Here is a 24,239-nt window from a genome sequence, read left to right on the forward strand (position 1 = left end):
TCCCATTGCGGCATAACGAATGGCTTTGGAGGATATTGATTTAGAAGACCTTTCAAGAATCTGATAACAATAGGGGATTTAAATAAAGATGGTTGGTCTGGAAGACATATGAAGGCTGACAAGGCCGATAAATAACCTTTAATAGTAGCCACTGCACAACCTTTCTGCGCCAGAGATAGAGCAAAAGACAAAACGTCCGATAGATGAGCATGTAAAGGATCAATCTGCCTCTCTCCACACCACGCAACAAATTTAGACCACCTATTAGCGTAGATAGATTTAGTGGAGTGTCGCCTGGCCGCTAATATAACATCCACTACCTCAGGCGGGAGAGAGAAGGAACTCAGGTTGCCCCGTTCAATCTCCAGGCATGTAGGTGCAGACTCTGGAGGTTGGGGTGTAGAACCTGCCCCTGCGACTGTGAGAGGAGGTCTGCCCTGAAAGGGAGACGGAGCGGCGGGCACGTTGAGAGTTGGAGAAGGTCGGAGTACCACACCCTCCTTGGCCAATCCGGAGCTATTAAGATTACTAGAGCCCGGTCTTGGCGAATCTTCCTCAATACTCGAGGAATCAAGGGTATGGGAGGAAACGCGTAAAGCAACTGGCCGCACCAGGTCATTTGAAACGCGTCCCCCAACGCTTCCTGCATCGGATACTGAAGGCTGCAGAACAACGGACAATGCGCGTTCTCTCGAGTGGCGAACAGATCTACCCGAGGAAACCCCCACTTCTGGAAGATTAAACGGACTTGATCTGGATGGAGACGCCACTCGTGGTCTGCCGAGAAGTGGCGACTGAGACTGTCCGCACGCACGTTCAAAACTCCGGCCAGATGGTTTGCTATCAAGCAAATCCGATGGTCCTTTGCCCAGGACCATAGTCGAAGAGCTTCTCTGCAGAGAAGGTACGACCCCACTCCTCCCTGCTTGTTTATGTACCACATCGTGGTAGTATTGTCCGTTAGGACCTGTACCGACTGACCACGAAGGGAAGGGAGGAAGGCCTTGAGAGCCAGACGTACAGCCCGTAACTCTAACAGATTGATGTGAAAAATCTGTTCCTCTGGAGACCAAAGACCTTTGATCTCCAGATCCCCCAGATGAGCTCCCCACCCTAGAGTGGAAGCATCCGTTATGACTGTGGCCACTGGTGGCGACTGCTGGAACGGCTTTCCTTGTGAAAGATTGTTGCTTGCAATCCACCACTTCAAATCCACAGCAGCATCTCTGGAGATCTTGACAGTACCCTCTAGATCCCCTCTGTGTTGAGACCACTGCCTTCGGAGGCACCACTGAAGAGCCCTCATGTGCCAGCGAGCATGCGTGACCAACAGAATGCAGGAGGCAAAAAGACCGAGCAGACGAAGGACCTTGAGGACTGGAACTACCGCTCCATTTCGAAACATTGGAACCAAATCCTGAATATCTTGAATCCGCTGAGGCGGAGGAAAGGCCCGACCCAATGTTGTATCCAGTACTGCCCCTATGAACAGGAGGCGCTGAGAGGGCTCTAGGTGAGATTTGGGCTCGTTCACAGAAAAGCCCAGGTCGAACAACAACTGGGTTGTTGACTGCAGATGACGCAACACAAGCTCCGGGGACTTGGCTTTGATCAACCAATCGTCCAAGTAAGGGAATACTGCTATCCCCTTCCTTCTGAGCTCTGCCGCAACCACCGACATCACCTTCGTGAAGACTCGAGGTGCTGAAGTAAGACCAAACGGAAGGACCGCAAACTGGTAGTGTTGCGATCCCACCACAAACCGGAGATACTTCCTGTGTGACTTGAGTATCGGGATATGAAAGTAAGCATCCTGCAAGTCGACAGACACCATCCAGTCTTCCATGTTCAACGCCAAAAGCACCTGTGCTAGGGTCAGCATCTTGAACTTTTCCTGCTTGAGGAACCAATTCAAGATCCTCAGGTCCAGAATTGGTCTCAAACGACCATCCTTCTTGGGAATCAGGAAATACCTTGAGTAAACTCCTTGACCCCTTTCCTGCTCCGGGACCAACTCCACCGCGCCCTTTAAAAGGAGGACTTCTACCTCCTGTTCTAGCAACAGGAGATGTTCTTGTGAACAATACGAAGGGCGGGGCGGGATGAGGGCGGAAACTCCCGAAAGGGAAGGGTGTAGCCTTTTCCCACAACACTGAGAACCCAAGTGTCCGACGTAACAGTCTCCCATTTGGTGAGAAAATGCTGTAATCTTCCCCCTACAGGAGAGGAGTGAGTGGGAAATGGTGGAAGCCTAAGGCTGCTTCCCCTGCTGAACCCCGCCAGAGGATGAGGAAGAGGCAGAGTGCTGCTGAGAAGCTCCCCTGGTGCGGACCCTACCCCTCCCCCTAAAAGATCTATAGGGATGGGAAGAGGCAGGTTGCTGATATCTTCCCCGAAAGGAAGAGGAGGAAGAGCCACGCCCAAATCCACGAAACCTCCTGAAGAATCTGGAAGAGGCCGTGGAAGAAGGAGCTTGGAGTCCCAACGACTTAGCCGTGGCCCTGCTCTCCTTAAACCGTTCCAAGGCCGAATCAGCCTTAGCCCCAAACAGTTTGTCCCCATCAAACGGGAGATCCAACAATGTGGACTGTACATCTGCCGAAAAGCCCGAGTTACGGAGCCAGGCCTGTCTCCTTTCCACCACAGTTGTGCCCATTGCTCTGGCTACCGAGTCGGTGGTATCCAGTCCCGTCTGGATAATTTGGGTCGCAGCAGCCTGGGCATCAGAGACAAGATCCAAAAGACCCTGGGGAAGCTCTGTAAACGAAGAGGAGATGTCATCCATCAGAGCATGAATATACCTCCCCAGGATACAGGTTGCATTGGTGGCTTTTAATGCCAGACTGCAGGACGAAAAAATCTTCTTCGACTGCGCCTCCAGCTTTTTTGAATCTCTGTCCCCAGGCACCGTCGGAAAAGAACCAGGCGCTGACTTGGACGAACAGGAGGCCTGCACAACCAAGCTCTCCGGCGTAGGGTGCCTAGATAGGAAACCAGGATCAGTTGGAGCCGTCCGATACCTCCTGGCCACGGCTCTGTGAACTGCTGGGGAAGATGCCGGCTTCTTCCACACCTCTAAAACCGGATCCAGCAGAGCGTCATTAAAAGGTAATAGAGGCTCCGCCGCGGCTGAGGCCGGATGCAACACCTCTGTCAAAAGGTTTTGTTTCGCCTCCACCACCGGCAAAGGCAGGTCCAAAAAACTAGCTGCCTTCCGTACCACTGTATGAAAGGAAGCAGCTTCCTTGGTATATTCCCCCGGGGACGAAAGGTCCCACTCAGGGGAAGTGTCCAGCCCACTGGCCGACTCCAGTCCACGCAGCCCATCACCCGAGTCCTCTAGCTCTCCTTCCTCTAGGGCTCGTTGGTACTCCTGCTCTTCTAGTACCCGGAGAGCACACCTCCTTGAATGCAGTCGTTGCTCAATCCGCGGAGTCGACAATACCTCCGCCGAAGTCGGAGATCGGCGCCGATCTTCCGAAGCCACCGACGCCGCATCCGGCGCCACAGGTAACTTCGGCGCCGACTGAAGAGCAGTTGAAACGGATGGACCCACCGGAGTCACAGGCCGAAATCTCGACGTCGACGGGATGGAAATCCCTGGGGCCAATCCTTCCGAAGCCACCGGAGCGGCCACCGGCGCCGACACTGGCGCCGAGCCCACGTTCCCAAACGGGAGAAAGGGCATAAAGGGTGCTGGCCGAAGAGGCGCAGGATCACCCAAAGAAAAGGCCAAAGGCCCAGCCGGAGCACCCCCTGGAGCCATCTGTTGGAAGATGGCATACATCGCATTCAAGAATGCGGAACTATCGGCTCCAGGGGTGGGAAAAGCCGGATACTGGGGTGCCTGACTCGGAGGCGACCCCGACGCCGGCCTCGGCGTCTGCGCCGGAGAAAACACTTGAGGCTCCAATACCTCAATCACCGACGCCTGTCCAGGCGAAGTTGGAGACGCCGGAGAGGGCAACGGCGTCGAAGGATGCGGCGTCACCGTGGGGCTGACCTCCCATGTCCTTCGGCGCCGATCCGGAGACCTGGAACGAGCCTCCCTTGAATGACGCCGAGATTCTCTACGGCGCCGGGAGTCTCGATGACACCGATGTCTTGGAGAAGACTTTTTCTTGTGATGCTTCTCCTTTGACTTGGCCATAAACAGCTTCGCCTCGCGTTCTTTAAGGGCCTTCGGATTCATGTGCTGACATGAATCACAAGTCGAGACGTCGTGGTCGGAGCTCAAACACCAAAGGCAATCGGAATGAGGATCCGTCACCGACATCTTGCCTCCACACTAACGACAAGGCTTAAATCCAGACTTTCTCTGCGACATTATTTCCACAGAGAAAGAGTACGCAGCAAGATATACACTGTAACCGCAAGAGTAACAGTTGCTCCCTCGAAGATAACCGTTTCGAATGCACGGAAAAAAGGGAACTGACGTCTGCACGTCGTCGAGGACCTCTTATTGCCTGTATGACGTCAGACGGCATCGCGTGCGAGACAGTGACGTCCTCGTCGACGTGCAGAGACTAGTAAGAAGATTTCCGTCGAATGCTGGCGCCATGGGAGTATTCATGAGGTGAGGAATCCACAGGTAGTTGTATCCATCAGAAGCTAGATTTCAATAGAAGACATCACTTGACTAGGTTGAACTCATTTAATATTCCCCTAAATAAAATCCCTTGTAGTCTCTTTTACCTGTTAGGGAAGCCCTCTAGTAGCATTTAATTTATAGGTCCTGGGCACATGTAGACACTCTACTGGGGACTTATATGGGAATACATTTCCCAATTGGGGATAAGCCAAAGTTACAATGTTTTAGGGAAAGAACACAAGCACTTTAGCACTGGGTAGGAGAGGTAAAGGGCGCAGAATCCTAAAGCTAGCAGAAACTAAGTAAGCAGAAAGAGGAGATCTGAAGGCAAAACGTTAGGTAAGCCACTCCAAGGATGCCGGATCTAACAACAAGCATCAGAAGCCCCACTTCTTCCACACCTCCCACCACAACAATCTTGGCATAGTGATGGATATGCAGTTCTTACCATAGAGTACATTAGGCCGATATGACGTTCTGTCCACGATCTCAAGAGGGATGTGTTGGCTTTTGGGGCTCATAGATGAGAATTGGGAAGGGTGGAATCAGACTAAAATATGACGTATAAATAGAGCGTGGCTGAAGATAGCTGGGAGCCTTAGTAAGAAGACTACGATGAGCTCTGACCACAGTGGAGGAAGGAAGAGGGGTTATGGGGAATACCTTCAAGCTTTACGTTTTAATTAGTTTTAAATAGTTACAGGGGACACTTAGAAGATAATATACCTTTACCAGTAGAATTCTACGAGGTAAAGGTTTGTTGTTTGTGCTTAACAATGTAATAATTCCCTCATATATTATAGATGCGTCTGTATCTATATCACTGGAAAAGGAGGGTGTGGTGACAACGGGGCCTGATGGCACAAGGAAGTCCCATAGGAATACGTGGTATCTGAGAAGCATAAGACCCTAACAAAATCAAGTGGTAAATAATCTGGGAAAACCAAAACAGATTTGAAAGGTTGAGTTTTCAACACATCTTTAAATGAAAACTATATATTACAGCAGAGTTTTAGAAACGAAGCATGTTGCCTGTTATATTGCTACAGGAGAGGTGACGCCTTGAATAAAATGTCACAGGAAGAAACATGTTTCCTTTCTTTACTCTGGATTCTGTTCAGAAACAGAATTCAATAGTTGCCAAGGAAGTCTTTCAGAGGAAGTAACTCTGCTGGCTATGTTCCAGATTGAAAATGAACAGTAAATGTTTTTAACGCAATTCTTAATTATATGGTTTCATTTTATTAAGAATTCTGACATAAAAGACATTATTTAAAAGTTGTACTTAACACGCTTAAGTGTGGCTGAGATGCCAAATCTATGCAAACTCATTGGGCGAAAGATAAACGGACTTTTTACTTATGCCACAATTGTAGTTGGACTAATGTTTCTGAAACAAATCTCTTGTTTCTCTCTCTTCAGTATTTAACAGCAATTTGGTGGGCCAATGCAGCATGGTGAATAAATACGCATACCAGTGAGTGCATACATTATTACACAGAACAGCAAAACCATAAGTACATAAACACTTAATTTCAAATAAATAATTTAGAAATACATATATAAATATCGAAAACCCGAAATACATATCTAAATTCATAAATGTATACATAAAAGTATACCCTATCGTATATTATGATGATAATGCAAGTCACCATGTATTTCGCTTACAAGTCAGAGGAATAAGACTGAAGTCTATGTTTCTTTCTTGAATCACCGATGTCGAGTCGACTTGCATAAGCCACTTCTAGAGGCAGCTGTAAATCAGAATATGGGGTAACTTTCATTTAGACTTTTGTTTGCGTGCAGTGAGCTCCAGCAGGTCACTAAACATGCGTGATGTCATAAATGTCTCAATATCAGTTAGCGTTTGTGAATTTGTAGGGAAACATAGCTTAGAAGACAGTGCTCAAGAAGTAATCCACCCTTCAATTGATTGAATGGCATTTGTAACTCTGCTCAGTGACATGGCTTTCACACTGTACGCTGGCTCAGGTAAGAGATACTGTTACGTTTCAGCTGAACTGTAACAACGTCTTACTAGAAGTAGTGATGCCATTTTCTTACTACACGTGAAAATTGCAGTGGCGGCCCGTCCTTTAGGGCGGAGAGGCCACGCCCCCCCACCTTTGCCTCTCATGAAGAGTGTCTGTCAGGCTGAACAAAGGCCAGCCTGACAGACACTCTTCATTTTCAGCTCAGACAGCCAGGAGTGAGCCATGCGCGATTTGCGCAGACTCCTGGCTCCCTGAGCTGAACTTTGCTGGGCTGAGGAGGTCACAGCTCCTATGGGTGTGACCTCCTCGGCTCATCAAAGGTGCCTCGAGGCCCTCCCCTGGGTGTCGAAGAAAGCGTCACCCATTGACACTCGCCCTGGGCGCTTCAGGTTTAAGCCCTGAAGCGCCCAGGGCGAGTGGCAATCAGTGACAGTTCGTCACAGAGTGGGGTGGGGTTAGCAGCCTCACTGACCAAATCCCACTATGTGACGAGGCTGGGACTGCTGCCTTCCCCTTAGGTCAGCCGATGAGTGAAGGCAGCAGTCCCAACCCTCCTGGAACCTGAAGGCTGAAGGTAAGTGTGTGTGTGTGATGTTTTAAATTGAATGTTTGGTGCTCGCATGCATGTTTGAGTGTTCTGAGTGTTGTTAATGGATGTGCGTGCGTGCGTGTGTGTGTGTTTGAAAGAATGAGTGTGTGTGATCTTTTAAAATTAATGTTTGGTGCATGCGTGCATGTCTGAATGTTATGAATGTTAATGGCTGTGCATGCATGCATGCGTGCGTGTGTGAAAGAATGACTGTGTGTGATGTTTTAAAATGAATGTTTGGTGCGTGCGTGCATGTTTGAATGGTATGAGTGTTGATGGCTGTGCGTGCGTGCGTGTCTGTGTGTGAAAGAATGAATTTGTGTGTGTGTGTGCTTCCCACCCGCCCCCCTCCCTCCTAAAGCTGCTGGCCGCCACTGGAAAAGTGATGTCATAACCATTCTGTAATCAGGACATTTTTATATACAGTTATTACAGATATTCACTTAATATGAATGCATAAAAAAGCAGGCATGGAAACCCTTTAAGGAGCATCATTCTCTGGCATGGTGCACTTTCTTCCAAGAAGTTCACATTTCACAGATATCAGTCAGTCTCATGTTTAAAAAAGAAATTTTTACATTTATATACACATACATGGCTGTTTATGTTATGTTATTATGTTATGCTATGTTATGTTATGCAAATTTGTTGAGGGCCCTATCATCCAGGAGGGTATCCTGGCACTTAGCTAAACATAAGTCATAGTGGAACCACTCAAAAAGCTGAATTTTCAGTTTTTTGTGGAATTCAATAAGTGAGGAGGAGGCTCTTAACTGTAGTGGCAGGACATTCCTTGCTTTAGGAGTAATGTAGGAGAAGGTACAAACACCGGATCTGCTCTTCCGTATGCCTGGGATATATGTAAGTAGGAGTCTGGATGAGCAGTTGATACTGGATAGTTTGTGAAGATTTGTGAAAGCAGATGTGATTGTTGGGGTATTCTGGGCAAGTGCTATGTGGAAACTGTGGGTGAAGAGTTTGAATTGTGCCTATTTGTGTACGGGGAGCCAGTGGTGCTCCTTCCGGTGTGATGTGATGCAAGTGTGGTGTGGGAGACTGAATGGGATGCTGGCCACCGAGTTCTTAATGGTCTGCAATCTTTGGGTGATTTTTTTGTTGATCCCGGCATAGAGGGTGTTCCTGTAGTCCAGCCTGCTTGTGACAGGGGTGTGCATGATGATTTACCGGGTGCTGACTGACAATCATTTAAGCCTTTTCATGGTATGGAAGCATGTCTTCCAGGTATGGAAGAAGGGTATGAAAGCATTTAGTCAGCCCTCGTATATGGAAGCATTCAGTCAGCCCTCTTCATATTTTAATCTGTTCAAGTGTTATTCACACTCTGATTCTGTCCACCACTGCCTTAGAATGGGACAGTGGGTCAGCCCACTTGAGCCATTGACTATCTTCACTGACAGTGACAGCACTTTTTCTTGCACAAGTGCAAATCCACCTAAAATTCCGCCCACTTCAGTGACAAACCTCTGCTTTAATTTCTGCTTCCATTTCATGTTTTTTTTTTATTTTATTAAATAGATATTTTTTTGCAAACATGCACAGAGGCAGTTTTAATATATATTTTTTTACTTTAACACTTTAAATTTACTTGAATTGCCTCTACAGTAGTACTACTCAAACACTATAAAATGCTATTCAGTAACCTATAGGCAGAGACCTCAGCATCCTGCACTGCCTTCCATAATGTTTCTATGTAGAGACTGCCGTCACAGTACCTAGCCATGATCTCCACACATGTATGCTTACATTTTAGTAGTAAATGTGAGAGAAATAAAGTAGTGTGCCTGGAAAATGAGCAAAATTGGAAGGTTTTAGGGAAATTTAATGAAGGGTTTAGGGAAGAACGTACTACTACCAACACTCAGCTACAAAAGAGTAAGCCTATTTTTAAGAAGTTGGGTTATTAGTTGTGAAGAGTGCAATAGGTAATCGGTCCACAATTGCCTCCTTATTGAAAATTGAGTACCCTATTGCAGCACTTGATTCTCTCAGGGAGAGACGCACAGCAGTCAAAGGCTTACTCAGGACAAGTGGATTTGGCTAGTTATCGCCATTTGTTGGCACGCAACGATCAATAAATTACTGTCCAGTCTGTGTTTTATTCTTTTAGAAAGGAACAGTACATATACTACACACACTACTAAATACTATGCATTAATCTTACAAATATATAGAGCAGGTAGATGAAAATACCTTTAGTAACACCCTTTTATAACATTTTGCTCCCAGCTGGGGCTGAACCTCATAATCACAACACCCCACCACCTATATCAGATGCAACATCACAATATAAGGGGGTGTCATTTCAAATAAAGCAACCCAACAGTCTTTTTCAAGACATCAACCTATTAATAAAACAGTAACCACATGTACTGGAATTTGAATTCAAAGTGACCACAAACATATGTCTCACCATCTCCCTTTTACACTGATCAGGCCTCATATTCCAGCCGTAGGACCGACCACTAGTGATCGCAGCACTCAAGAGCTTTTGAGAAAAAGGTCTAGCTCAGACTACTTTGAAAATTAGTATAACCTTGCCCATCACTTATGCTTTCTGAGTCCCCAGAGACGTAGCGTTAGTTTTCAGAAATCAGTTTTGGGGGCTGTTGCAAATCTTGCAGCCACCCCCACAATACTCATTTAATCTGTTAGTGGTGCCCATGCCCAGATTAAATAAATAATGAATATACCAAACACAGAGCATTATGTGTTGATTGTACAAATCCAATACATGGGGGTCCAGCTACTCCCAGCAGGCATGAAAAGTGTGGCATAGCCGGGGACGAAGCTGGTCTCTACTGCTGTGCCCTGGTTCTATGGAATGCCATTTAGAAAATAAAGAAGGTATCAGTGAAACAAAACCCCACCACTTTATCAATTTCAAGATGTTTTGAAGAGGGGAATGCAGATCTATGAGGGTAATGCTGATACAAATGGCTGAAGAAAGACATGTATGCATTGATGATTTATTCATTATCTGGAAGGCTTTTGAGGAGCTGGCAGATGAATTTGTGAAAAAGACTGTATAACAATGGCTTAAATGTAAAATTTACTAGAAACATGAATCATTTTGTTGAGTTTTTTATTTGAAGATTGAGACTTGAGGTACCAAATTTAATACTAAATTATTTCCCCAAGAAGAGAGCTTGGAACAGTTTTTTCCATGGGTCCAGTAGTTACCCAGTTAATCCTACCAATAGCATTCCCTACAATGATCTATTGCATTCCCTACAATGATCTATTACATACTAGTGGTAACTGCAGCAATTACATATTCTTCCAGGAAGAGAAGATCACTTTTTCTAGATTTATAGAGAGGGGAGACAATAGAAGGCTAGTTGAGGATGCAGTAAAGAGAGTAGATTTGACCAAAAGAAAATACCTCATAGACAACAGCACAAAGAAGAAGAAAAGAAAAAACTATTAGGTTTGTGATCCATATAGTAGGAAAGCAACCAGGATTAGACATTTTTTGAAAAAACACTGTCATACTCTGAGAACAAAAGATATAGTGCTACAATATCTGAACATACAAGCATACTTTGGGACCACTATCCCTCTGGTAAAGAAAGGTGTTCTTGAGCAATGGAAAGCTTTCAACCAATACAATAAACAATATTCAGTGTGCAGACATATTTAGAAGTACCCTCTAATGTTAGGGGAGGAAATAGGACTAAAGACTTTTGGAGTCATTTCTTATGGCCCTAACTCTAGTGAACAGATGGCATTATAAATGGGCTATAATAGACCCTGATTTATTGTAAAGTGCCCTCTTTCCATTCTTAAGTTTTTGTTTATGGGATAGAGTGTTTGCCACTATAGTTTCATCTGTTATTTCATTATTTTTCACACAGGCGCACCAGTGGTGTTTTCTTAATTGAGGGCTGGTACCATAGGGAGGAATTCTTTTTTTTTCATTTTTTTCGGTTGGGAAACGTTGCTTATTTTTGTTTGCCATAGACAGTCAACTTTGTTAACTCAATATTTCCCAACTGGATCTTCATAGCCAATGTTTTGGGATATAGATTGCAATACTGGAAAATTACTCGTGTTACATCCAATACGGACTTGGATAATATTGGGAGTAGGCAGCTGCAGGTCTCAGATTTGATTATTCTTTGGGAGCATGAATACTTTGGTGTTTGAGGTAATTGACACCTGGGCCTCAATCCAAAGCAATATGGAAACATTGATGGCAAACACTGGTGCTTAAATAAGGTGACTGTGTCATACCAGGAATTGTATCTGGACTACAGATGTTTTTCAGCTTATGTATGGCTCAATGTAATGTGATATTTTACAAAAGGATTGTCTCAATAGTTGCCAGTTCCATTAATATGATGTGGATTGATTTTTACTATTTCCAGAAATACCTCTTCTTGAACTTCAATTTTTTTTTAACTATTTATTCACATTATGGATACTGAAAACTAATCTGCCTTAATTTGCTACGTATAAGATATCAGGAATGTAACTAGAGGTACGTTTGAGGTTGTTAATTTCAACCTGTCACTGAATTCTGCAAGGATTACCAGCTCTGATGCACATTTTGTTGATAAACAGATTTTATTGATTTTAACACAGCTGATACAAGTGAAATCCAAATACCATGAACAAAAAGAAAGCTCCTCCTGTGCAGTCTCAGTGTCCCCCCACCTCCACCCACCGCCCACCACAATTCAGCCACTTTTAAAGACATATTATCCATCGCAGAGGACAACCCATAGTAATCCCACCATTTACCCCAAATTTTGGATAATTTATGTGCACATCCCTGGGCAATATTGATCTGTTCCTCATGTTTTGCACACCTATCCATGCCTGTACGCTAAGTTGCCTGCTTCGGTAGATCTGGTTGTTTCCAGGATTGTGCTATATCTATCTTGACCACCAAGGCCACCAACTTGACCAGAGCTCTGTACCGCCAGGGTTCCCCCAAAGCCATCCATAATCCCCAATAATGCCACTTTTCAAGTAAATAGGTTGGAACTGTACAGGACTACTGAGAGAGGCATACCTATATGATTTCAATAACAAGCTCTCTGTGGATATTGCCAGAATACATAAAAGATGTCTGCTGACAGGGATAGGCAGCGGGCACAGCTGGTGTCAGAGAGAATACTTGCATACCCTAGTTATTGAGGAGTCAAGTAGGTGTTAATGGAGGTAGTGTAGCTAGACCAGGTGCAGGCATGCTGATATGGCTAATTTCCTGGGGGCCATACAAGCCTCTTGCCACTCCACCTTCTCTAGTTCCCCAATCCATTCCTCCCACCTTTGTCGGAGTAGGTCCAGCGTCTCTGTGGCATTACCTATGAGGGCACGGTACACCTGGGTGATACCTCCATGGCCTAACCTCTTCATCAGTAATACGTAGGAGGGGTGTTTTAATAGGAAAATCTGGTGCTCAAAGACCCAATAGACAATGTATTGCAACCGTAATATCAGAAATACGGTGCTCTTATAGGGGTAAAACACCCTCCTCCCCAAAACCTGACCAGCCAAGGACTGACAGAAAATCAATGAACATTCAAGGCACACGCCGAAGTGCATAATAAATCATATCCTGTTCTTTCATTACAGGTTTTCATTGTGTATATACAAAAAGAGGAACTAAGATCCCAATCAATATATCTTGATTAAGTCCAATATTATTGCGTATTGAAGTACAACACTTTAGTCCTTGTATATGGCTCAGCCAGTATTCCAAATTTTAATCCAGTAAAATAAAAATAAAAATTCCAATCCTTCCGTATTTGCCAGATGATAATTTCAATTTTGACTCAGCCAACACGTGTTTCGTCTTGGGAAGTAACCCAACGACTTCATCAGGGCTAAAAACATAATCAAAAACATAGTAAATCCCATTACAAATTAAGAAATCACAAGTACAGCTGTTTAGTGTTCCGTCACCAAACACCCTGGATATGAAAACCAAAATGCTTGCAAGCCCCCTAATAGTACATGATTCAAAAGTAAACAAAATTAGTGTGCAACAATGATAAATATTGTCAATAGCATCATAGTTATGTGCCCCTTAGTGATCTGCAACATAGTACAATTTGTACAATAGCAATATCACATTAGTTATCTGTATAATGTAATGCTCAACACCTCCCATGTGAGTTATGTGAAACATCATGCACACACATGTGCAACAGAACATGGTGAGTACAAAGAAAAAGAGTACTATCCAAGTGCTCTACCTGATAAGTACCAATGTTTAACAACAAAATGTTAGGTCCGGTTTCCGCCTTTTTATAACTTCCGCCATACATTCACACTTCCAATTTAGCTGTCAAGAAAAGAAAGGGCATATTTCTGTCTCATAGTGTCAACCACATCATAGCACCACTAAAGAAACCAACTTCCTATATTTAACAAAAAATAAATAGTATCCGTCTTTTTTTGACCCCGGTAAATCACTAACCACCATCGTTGCAAAGTTATCGAATAGTCCTCACATTAACATCGATATCGTAAATAAAGATTTACATGCCCAAGAATAGTCCACGCAATTACAGCAAAAACCCAACTCCTGAAGAGACTATGAGACTTAAAACCACTTAACCGTTGACTCACCTGAAGAGTATTGAAAGAGTATAATATGTATGTTGGAGTAGAAGGACTGCCGCGAGTACGCTGACAACCACCAGCATACTAAGTCTCCCCTTATATGGTGATAGAAATCAACGATGGACTAAATAAATGCCATCTGGTGTCCGGCATCTTTAAATCATTGCCGTCCCTAAGTCTAAAGTCAACATACATCTAAGAAGAGTACAAATCAGTCTAGAAATCCGTATTCAGACCCACACATGTACTAAAGATATAATCAGAATATGATGGTAATCTAAAAATAACAGACAGAGAAACGCACCGCAAATATGTTAATGTTGTCAGTAAGATGGAAGAAGGGCTAAAATTCTGTCCCCCATTGGTCGCCATCTTTGAATAAACAATATCGATTTTATCCATTAATCCGGTCTCACCAAAGCCATAAATTATAAATAATAGAAATATCTAAATCAAGACTCTCAATTACTGAAACCATTGGGGTCACAGGAGTAAACCTCCCTCTTTAGTAATTACAGACAAAATATAGGTCGCCCCATATATAAAGAACAATAGTCACCCTCTAAACATTGTTACATGTCCAGTATACTACATGTGTATGCATGTATGGTCTCGCCTCCAAGAGACTAAAGTCTGGGAGGTCTTGCAGATGAGTGGCATGACACCCGAGGGAATGAGGCATTTGCAGACATTTAGGAAGCTTGGCGGGCGAAAGGGCAAACTGAGGTTGGAGGTCACTGAATGAATACATGGTGGAGAATGTGCCACACATCTCCCAGCATGGAAATGCCTATGAGATCCCAGCTCTGAAACCCTCCAAAAGTGCTACTTAGGCCAACAAACGTCTTCTCCAACAGGGAGTCTCACCTGTTAAGTGTACATCCCAGCCTGTAAAACATAATGCCCCCCTTCCACACCAAAAAGACCACTCTAGTGACCTCCGGGAGGGTAAGAGGGAAGGGGTTGGCCATACAAATAGTGCATCACCCCTTCTAGGCCAAGGCTGTTCGATTCCAACTGGTATGCTAGGTCATCACAGCTACCTGTCATCCAATCATTTATGACCAACAAGTGGGAAGCCCAATAGTAGAGACGGACATCCACCACTCCCATACCTCCATCACAAACCACACAGCACCATTTAGCCTGGGTGATGGGGGGCGTGGTCTTTCCAGAGAAAGTACCAGATCAGAACTGCCACCTCGCTAAATCATGTGTTGGGAATGTGGAGCTGGAAACTTTGATGGATATATAAAAAACAATCGGGGCAGTATCATCATTTTTATTAGGGTAACCCTACCCAGAAGATTGAGAGTGAGATGATGCCACACCATTAGACTGGCTATAGTTCCCTTCAAGAGAGGAGTATGGTTAAGGGCATGCATAAGGTCTGGTAGGGTACAGACATGTATACCTAAATATTTAAAGCAGAGAAGGCCAATCGGGATGCTCATCCGCCAAGCACTTGATGTAGCATCTCCTCGGAGAGGGAGAAGAAGTGGCTTCTCCTCATTCAGCCAGAGGCCCAAGACCTCCTCAAAGATACGGAGAAGCCTGAGTGCACGTGGGCCAGAGGTTTCTGGATCAGCAAGGAAAAAAAGGACAGAGTCTGCATACAATGCAATCCTATCCTCTGAGCCTTCCCCCTCATTTGCTCATTGGATCAAGCGTGCCAGAGGCTCGATGGCAAGAGTAAACAGGAGTGGGGAGAGGGGACATCCCTGCCGGGTACAATGGCAGATCGCAAAAATACGAGATAGTACACCATTAATCAGGACTTGGGCCATCAGATGGGAATAAAGAAGCAATATCATGGTCTAAAATCAGATACCAACCCCCATCCAGGAGAGTACTAACCGAGATAATACCAATCTATAGTGTGAAATGCTTTTTCAAAATCAATAAGCAACAATGCTGCTGCCTCTGTAGTTTCACCAACACGAGCCATGGCCCTGTAGACAATGTCTGATACTGCAGCCAGACATAAAGCTGCTTTGGTATAGGTGGAACAAATAGCTGAGGACCGTTTGAAGTCTGGATGCCAGGATCTAGGCGTATATTTTGACATCCATGTTAATCAAGAAGATTGGATGTCCCACAGTCCATCAATGGTGGATTAGTTTTGTGAATAACGACAATGCTCACCAGGCCAAGGTCCTGAGGGAAGGACCCCTTTGCCACAGCCTCAGAATATAGCTGAAAGTGGTGGGGTGTCACAAGATCTCTGAACTTACAGTAAAAGTCACGAGGGAATCCGTCTGGACCTGGGGTTTTCCCAGTTTTCAAATCTTGGATGACTGCTTCAATCTCATATCACTGTTGCACATACAGGTGGTCATTATGACTTTGGTGGTCTTTTTCTAAGACCGCCCAAGCCGCTGCTAGCAACAGACCGCCAGTGCTAGCGATCCGAAGACCGCCATGTTTTAATTTAGGTAGGATTTCTGCCCGTTTATGGGTGGAAATATGACCCTGTCGGCCTGGCCGACGGAGAAGGAGAGGTGGTTCCACCACCAGCACCGCCACGCCAGCAAGACTTCGCTGATACAGAGCCGCTGAAGTCATAATATGACGGTCTTCACCGCCGACCTGGAGGCGGACCAAATGCCACTGCCGCCATCGTGGTCAGGAGACCACCAAAAGCATAATGACCACCTATATTTATATAAAAAAGAATACACATTAATATAGAGACTAAAAAGTGATGACTATGAGCAGTAAGTACTCTATTTTGAATCTACAGCCTCTGATGATTTATTCCTCTTCTCACACACTGGCATGACACTTCTAGATGATGAGAGAGGCTCAAGGCTTTTGGAGCTGAGCTGGTTGTCATGCAGATTGTCTTCTGGATTGGCTGAGGACTTCTGCTTAGTTACACATTTTGATCATTAATTGAGAGTTTGAGTGTAGTTGTAACTGAAGGCAGGATGGAATGGAAAAGCTTCTCTTTGGATGACCCTGTTTGACCTATTTTCTGGGCATTAATGTATGTAGTACCAGATCCGGAACATGATCACAGAATATGGTTTGTCTCTTAGCCTTCTTTATATAATCACTAAAGGTGTGGGGTAGTAGAGACTGAGCGTAGGATTGAGTCAGTGTTCCCTCAGTAGGCGGTGTCAGTTAGGTCGCCTTAAGCTCTAAAACGGGGAAGGCATGGTTGAAAAGTGTCCCAACCAAGGGGTGCTATGTTGTCCTACAGGGGGAGGGGGGAGTTCCCTTACAGACTAGGTGGTCTCACACACATAATAGTGTCTTGCTTCATCATTTGACCACCTAGCCCCACCCAAGTAAGATGATACTACTTGGGCGGACTCAACCTCTTGGTTAAAGGAACCAGAGGGAGTGCTGAAATTAGACTGACTGGATAATTACAGAGATCCAGATGAGGTGAAAATAAAATTACCATGCATGTCACCAGTTGCTACTACTTAGTTTTAATGGGGGTGCATGCTGGTAAGGCTAAGAACAGGGGGGGAGGCTCATTCAAGGATAATGGGCCTGATTACAACTTTGGAGGAGGTGTTAATCCGTCCCAAAAGTGACGGTAAAGTGACGGATATACCACCAGCCGTATTACGAGTCCATTATATCCTATGGAACTCGTTATACGGCTGGTGGTATATCCGTCACTTTACCGTCACTTTTGGGACGGATTAACACCTCCTCCAAAGTTGTAATCAGGCCCAATGTCTCTTAGAGTCTAAAAAGAAATACGTATGACCAACATGTGTCTGCCCTTACAAAGTGCTGGTAGGTCAGGGGCATTCCTCAGGGTCGGAGCACAAGCAGTAAATGAAGTGCTCAAAGTGAAATAATGAATGGCCTACCTGAACAAGTAGTTCATGGTGTGGTAGGTCTATAATAGCCCGGAGTCGGGGGCGGATTGCCTCTGGTCTGGCTAGTGCCGGGGGGGGTTCCCTTGTAGTCACACTCACTCCAAAGGGAATACCGAGGGGGGTACCTACATGCCGGAGCTCTTAGCCTTCTTTCCCATGGTTCCTACCTACCCCTTGTGGGGCTGGGAAGGCTGGATGCCGGTTTGCATCTGTTATTGTAGGATTTTGACTCCTGAAAGTACATTGTCATGGGAAACACAATGTAACTCCAATGGTCTTTATAATTCCTATGGGTTTATTCTTTGATGCTGTCAAACCTATATTTATATTTATATATTACACCATCCAAAGGTCCCACTTGTATCACGCAAATTTCACGGGTGCAAATGTGAGGAAAGGACCATTCCTCCACAATCTCCAACACCAACAATTGAAAAACAATTGATTTGTTTGCACTCCAGGAGAGTTTTTTTGGATAGAAGTAATAAAACTCTCCTGGAGTGCAAACGAATCTATTGTTTTTCAATTGTTGGTGTTAGATATATATATATATATATCCTACTTTGGGCAATATACGGGGATTTATCCCTTAATGTGCTTCACAGCATTGGATTGGCCATAGCAGAGCACATAAGCTCTGTTGCCATCTTCCTGGACTACAGTCTGAAAAAGACAGCAACTCCTGCTCTGTGCAGGAGGCGAAGAGATGACCACCCTACACCTATGTGTAGGCAAGGGACATGCTCTTCTGCCTCATTTGCATTCATGGACTTCGGTGGAGGATCGTTGGGTGGGGGGGGGCTTAATGGCCAAAAATGCCCTTGTTATTGTGCAGAGTTCTTCAAACTGTGGGTTGGGCCACCCTGGAGGTCCTTTGTTGGTCTCATGGGTAGAAGGAACCTAGGGCCAGATGTAGCAAGATATGTTTCTGCGAGTCTGAAATTGCGAGTCGGTGCGACTCGCAATTTCAGACTCGCAGAAGCATATGCAGAATGGTGTCTCAGACACCTTCTGCGACTCGCTATGGGGTCGCAAAGACCCACCTCATTAATATTAATGAGGTGGGTCGCTTTTTGCGACCCCATAGCGAGTCCCTGCACTCACAGGGATGGTGGCCTGCTAAAGTCAGCAGACCTCCATGTCTGTGACTGCTTTTTAAATAAAGCAGTTTTTTTTTCATTTTGCAGCCCGTTTTCCTTAAAGGAAAACGAGCTGCAAAATGAAAAAAATACCGAAACCATTTGGTTTCGTTTTTTCAGAGTAGGCAGTGGTCCATAGGACCACTGCCTGCTCTGAAAAAATATTTTTGTCGACATTCACAAAGGGGAAGGGGTCCCATGGGGACCCCTTCCCTTTTGCGAATGAGTTACCACCAGTGTGACACTGGTGGTAACTGCGAGTTGCTTTGCAACCGCATTCGCAGTCACAAAGCAAGTCTGAATTGCGATGTGAGTCGCAAATAGGAAGGGAACACCCCTTCCTATTTGCGAGAGTCGCATTCCCAAATTGCGAGTCGGTACCAACTCGCAATTTGGGAATGAGCATTGCGGGAGGCCGTTTGCATGGCGCAAACTGCGTTTTTCTAAGTTTGCGACATGCAAACGGCTTGCTACATCTGGCCCCAGGTTCTGGTCAATAGGAGCGTTTATTGTGCCCCTAGGAAACAGAGACAAATGCTGTGATGAAAACAGTGCTGTGTATTTAGTGAAAGAAAACAGAGTGGCAGTGAGCCACTCCGTAATAGGCCATCAGTACCATCTTTTGTCACTAATGTACTTGCTGGGAGTAGGGATCAAAGTGATAGGGAAGGGCTCTAGAAGACCCTCAAAATTCCTTCCCTCTATTTCCGATAAAGGATTACATTGTGGATACTTTTGCACTTTTAAGAAGAGTTGACTGCCAACAGAATGTTTGCAATTGTGTGGTTCCATTTGTAAAAGTGATAACTAGACATAACTGTAATGTTTGTCTAGTTACATATGTTTGGAGATGCAAAATATAGTGAATGTGAGAAAATATGTTTTCATTTTGGGGGGCACACTGATTTTTTTTAACCCAATGGGGTGTGTAATAGGTTTGAAGACCATGTGACCACTTGATTGTTGCCTCCCAATATTTTGGAGCTGTCAATATTTTTGGCATTTATCGTGTTGTTTGTGATTTTCGTTTTGATATTTTCTTAGGTTTTGTGACACGCATTTGGAGACGCTCACAAGTGTGTTTTTCTTTGTGTTATGGTGAGTAAATTGCTTTACAAATACCTATGTACCACCAAAATGTACAATATTACAATTTGCTCTGGCTACTGTTCTTCTGACAACAGTGTTCTTTATTGGTACAATAAAGAAGGCTATTCACTGTTCATGATCAAACAGCTGCCCATAGAGGAGGAGGGTGTGTGTGTGTGTGTGTGTGTGTGTGTGTGTGTGTGTGTGTGTCAGCAAAATTTGATACAGTATCACACCACATCCACATCATCCACCTGCATGAAATAGGCAACCATGTAGCGTTATTATCATTTTATTTTTCCTTGCCCCACAATCCAGTGTGGCGATGCTCCTCCACTTTAGCGGAGGAGCTGCCCCTGCTGACATCTCACAAATATTGATTGGTCTTGGGGTGACACTTGAAGGGTTGATGGGCCGAGCTGTGGATGCTTCTGCACCTCAGGGCCTTCAGGGGCCTGTGTTTTGCCCCTGGTGTAAGCGCTTGACACCACCCTCCTTCAGTATCTATTACAGGATGATCTCTTCTAATTTCCACATTGTTCGGCCACGTGTGTGGATTAACTACCTGCCTTGGCACACAGAGAGTGTTCTGAAATGCATGTGTAAATTTTAAAGCCAAGACTTGGGTTGGGGCTTTACCTTTTCGAAAAAGCAGGAAAAAAATATATTCATAATTTAGTCGTGACCTGTAGAATAAGCTCTGACCTGCGTGGCACATCACCCGGCCATCAGATTTCTTTCGGGGCAGTGAATTTATTGAGAATTAGCCTGGCCCGGGTAAGCAGGCCCATTTTACCAGAATAGCAGTGCGTCTCCAGCTCAGCTCCTTGTTCTCTGAATTGCTAGCTATCCTGTTTTACTGCTTGCCCTCTTGCTGTCACATACAACAGAAATGGCTGTGAATTAATGAAAACTAAGGTTTAGCCGTAATTTCCACAAACTTGGCTTTGGCGGACTACATATAACATAGCGCTGCCAGAGCCAGTGAATGGCCGCAGCTAACAAAGAACATGCCATAGGGCGCGTTTTTCAAATTCTCCAGGAAGGCGAAGAATGAGCAAAGGTTGACATAGCAACCTTAAGTTAATCAGCCACTGTGGGTAAATTTAGAGTTTAAGATAGCAAACCCTTCGCAGAATCATTTTTCTTCCGTCGTTCCATCCTAAAAACAGATCACACTATGTCACTGTTATTTCGCGTTATTAAACCGAAGCAATTTTGTGCTGCTGTTTGTTTCAGCCAAAATCGTTGTAATAAAAACATAAAAATTGCTAAGAAAACCGTCGGAGCTAATTAAATACTGTACATTGAGTATTGAGTTCGAAACTAGGAAATTGGAGATATGTGTTGAAAGGTCTTTAGCTCGCACAGAGGGCATAAAAAATGCTAAGGGGAGGGGGGCATAGAGAACAATCACGCATCAAGGTCTACAACAAGCTATCTTGGAAGAAACCTGAACTGAAGCAGGAGTATCATGTGTGGAACATATCTGGAAGGAGAGGAGGCAGAGAAATGTGATACTCATGCTCAGTCCTAAAATGAAACTTTCTCTTCCATGGTAGGCAAGTTTGAAGTACTATATAAACGGTAGCGTTCCATTTCCCATATGTACAGATGTTTAGTTTCCATTAGTGTGGCAGGTGCAGCGGCACCAGGGCCCAGAGGCCTGAGGGGCCCACTGAAACTCTGATTATTCCTATATTTCATAATTCAAACAGTGCCAAGGGATTCATGTTCTTTCCTGCACTTGGACCCATGACACACCAGCTACGTCACTGCATACGTAGCAACAAAGGCACTATTGAAACATTGATGTATAGGCTATTATGTGCCTTTTTTAAGTGAGAAATACTACACCTTGTTACTTTTTTTCCAGCCATAACCAGTGTTTTAAGATGACATTGTTTGCAACGCCCTGCCCCCTGGATTGTTCATTGATCGTTGTGGCTTTTACTGTTATACAGGGTCTGTGTGTTTGTTACCATTTAAAATGATATTATTTTATGTTGTCTTATTTTGTTATATTGTATCATAACTATGTTCCTTCAGCTCATTTGCACTATTTTCGCACCCACAAGACACTAGGGTGTGTAAGAAATCCATTTATTGTTTTCAGTGAAGAACGGTTTTTTTAGATGCACATTACTGGTTATAATTTTAAAAACTTTTTTTTTCATAAATAAATTCCAATTTCAAACTTGAGCTGACTCTCCAATCAACAAATAAAGAGCGGCGGCTTAATAACAGGGCAATTACAGGCACCTACCTTTGTGGCAACTTCAGTAACTTGAGTCATCAACAGAAGAGGAGTGGCCGGCCCATGGTCATATGAGACAATGAAATGCGTCCATTACTGTCTTAGGCCCTCTCCCAAGAGCTGACCTGCAACCCACCCTTCACAACTAGAACTAACATTAGAAAAGGACAACTCACAGTGCAATCAAAACGCATATTCAAATGGTTTTGGCAACAAAATAAAATAAAACGAGTCTTTCTTTTAGAGAACAATTCTGAGTTCCCAAACTAGTGACATAATAAGGTTCTTCCGAAGTATCCACTCCCAACATTTGAAACTTACACAGGCCAGAAGCACTCCGGAATTCCCCATGAGAAACAAATTGCAGCGTCTTATTTCATATTCAACATACTCTACGTGTACATTCAAATTGTGCCTTGAATATGGCACAAGAGAAGCAGGCATTGAAAAGGCAATGGAGATGCAGGCGGTGCAAACAAATAGGAGACCCACACTCTGGCTTGAAGTGGAAGAAGAGGGAAGGGCATGAGATGGGAGAAGCAGGGAAACACGAATGGGAGAAGGGGGGTTCTGAGGTGGAAGAAGCAAGAAACAGTGCATAGAATGGAGGAAAGGGCCGTTTGTTAGATTTGAGAAGCAGGGAATGCCAAGGGGTAACTAGAAGGCACAGCAAATAAACGTGTGAAACAGAGAGTGCAATAATGTGTGAGGGAAGTGGCATGGTGCACGAGATGGAGAATTTGATAGTGCAGAAGGTGGAAGAAGTGGAGAGTGCAACAGAGGGGAAAATAGTGTAAGATGTGAGGATCAGCATGCAAAAGATGGGACAACCCGCGAATGGATAAAGAGGTGCACTTCTCGGGAGTAAACAGGCACTTTAAATAATGAGTACTCACGCTTCTATAGTTCTGTTTAAAACACTAGGTATAGGCGATACAGCAGAAACAAAGGGCCCAAGCCGCAAAAGCATTTCTGAGAATGGGATGCAGGACCACAGGAAAACCTTTACACATCCCCTTACACATAACTGTAAATGATCCTGTAAGTAATGTCCAAGTCACTATTCGTAAAAGAGCAAATAGAGCAACGCCCTTTTTATTTGCGCTAACTGTATACGAATAGTCCATGCCCATTTTATTTCCAGTTTTGTTGTTTTGGGTCCAATTCACAAATGCATGTAAAAGCACGTAAATGAGTACCACAAGGGTATTACTTTAAGGACTGCAAAAAAGTGCCTTTGTGAACAGGCCTCGGGGTGTTTAAAGAGATGGCGAACAGTGCAACAGCTAGTACAGCTAGGAACTGCAAGAGACGGAGGCAGTTCAGAAGTGGCCTATGTATTAGATGAGAGAAGCGGGGCTTTTTTTGGTCACTGGAATGGAGAAGGAAGAGTGACGTGCTGGGACACCAGATACCAACTTTACATAAGGACGTACCTGTGTGAGTCATACATTACAGTCTTCCTCGCACACATCAATGGAGTCTCACTGTCCGTATTTCTAGTCCCAGGGACCTTGCTCCACGCCTCGAGTCCTTGGGCGCCGTTCCAAGTCCCCCCCGGATGCTTCCTCGCCGCCCCCCAAGTACAACCCCCTTATCTCTGCCGTCTGTCCTTCTGTATTTTTTTAAGGACCCATAGAACTCGCTCCATGCCTCAGGTCTCCGAGTGCTGCTCCATGTCCCGGGTATTGTTCTTCCTTGCCTCCCTGTCTCCCTGTCTCGAGCCGCTTTCTTTTCCAGGTCCCTGGGCGCTGTTGCCTGCGGCTGTGTTGCCCGGGGCCCGCCTCTGGATGGTAGGAGGGGCAGCCTATGCAACTTGGAAACTAATCAACAAACCGGCCAGGGCGAAGATGGAGCGCGCGCCTGCATGCGTCAGCACACGCAGACCTAAACTGTCGCTCAGTAGCCCGTCGCTGCCACGGGACAAATGTTCCGAGTATGGCCTGGAGGGCTACTCGCAGGAGTATCTGAAACGGCTCCATGACCTATTGTCACCGCACTTCCTCCCCTGAGAACCCCGATCTTCTGACCGACTATGCTCCTGTGTGTTGTATATGCCACCTGTGCGCATACTCTAAGGCAGTGGTCTCCAAACCTTTTAATGTCGCGGCCCCCCAGTCGAAAAATAAAAATAATTG

The 24,239-nt window shown here is 44.9% G+C and overlaps 1 protein-coding gene across 1 annotated transcript in view; it reads right to left on the reverse strand.

Annotated features, from left to right (window-relative positions):
* FAM124B (family with sequence similarity 124 member B) overlaps positions 1-23,926 on the reverse strand; it is a 117,367-nt gene extending 93,441 nt beyond the window's left edge. Inside the window, exon 1 of the mRNA XM_069213487.1 lies at positions 23,538-23,926. Within this exon, the coding sequence (XP_069069588.1) occupies positions 23,538-23,550 (13 nt within the window). The 5' untranslated portion in view covers positions 23,551-23,926. The remainder of the gene's footprint in view (positions 1-23,537) is intronic.
* Between the last annotated feature and the right edge of the window lie 313 nt (positions 23,927-24,239).

The sequence above is a fragment of the Pleurodeles waltl genome, chromosome 11 (genome assembly GCF_031143425.1).
Source record: "Pleurodeles waltl isolate 20211129_DDA chromosome 11, aPleWal1.hap1.20221129, whole genome shotgun sequence".
Classification (NCBI taxonomy): Eukaryota; Metazoa; Chordata; class Amphibia; order Caudata; family Salamandridae; genus Pleurodeles; species Pleurodeles waltl.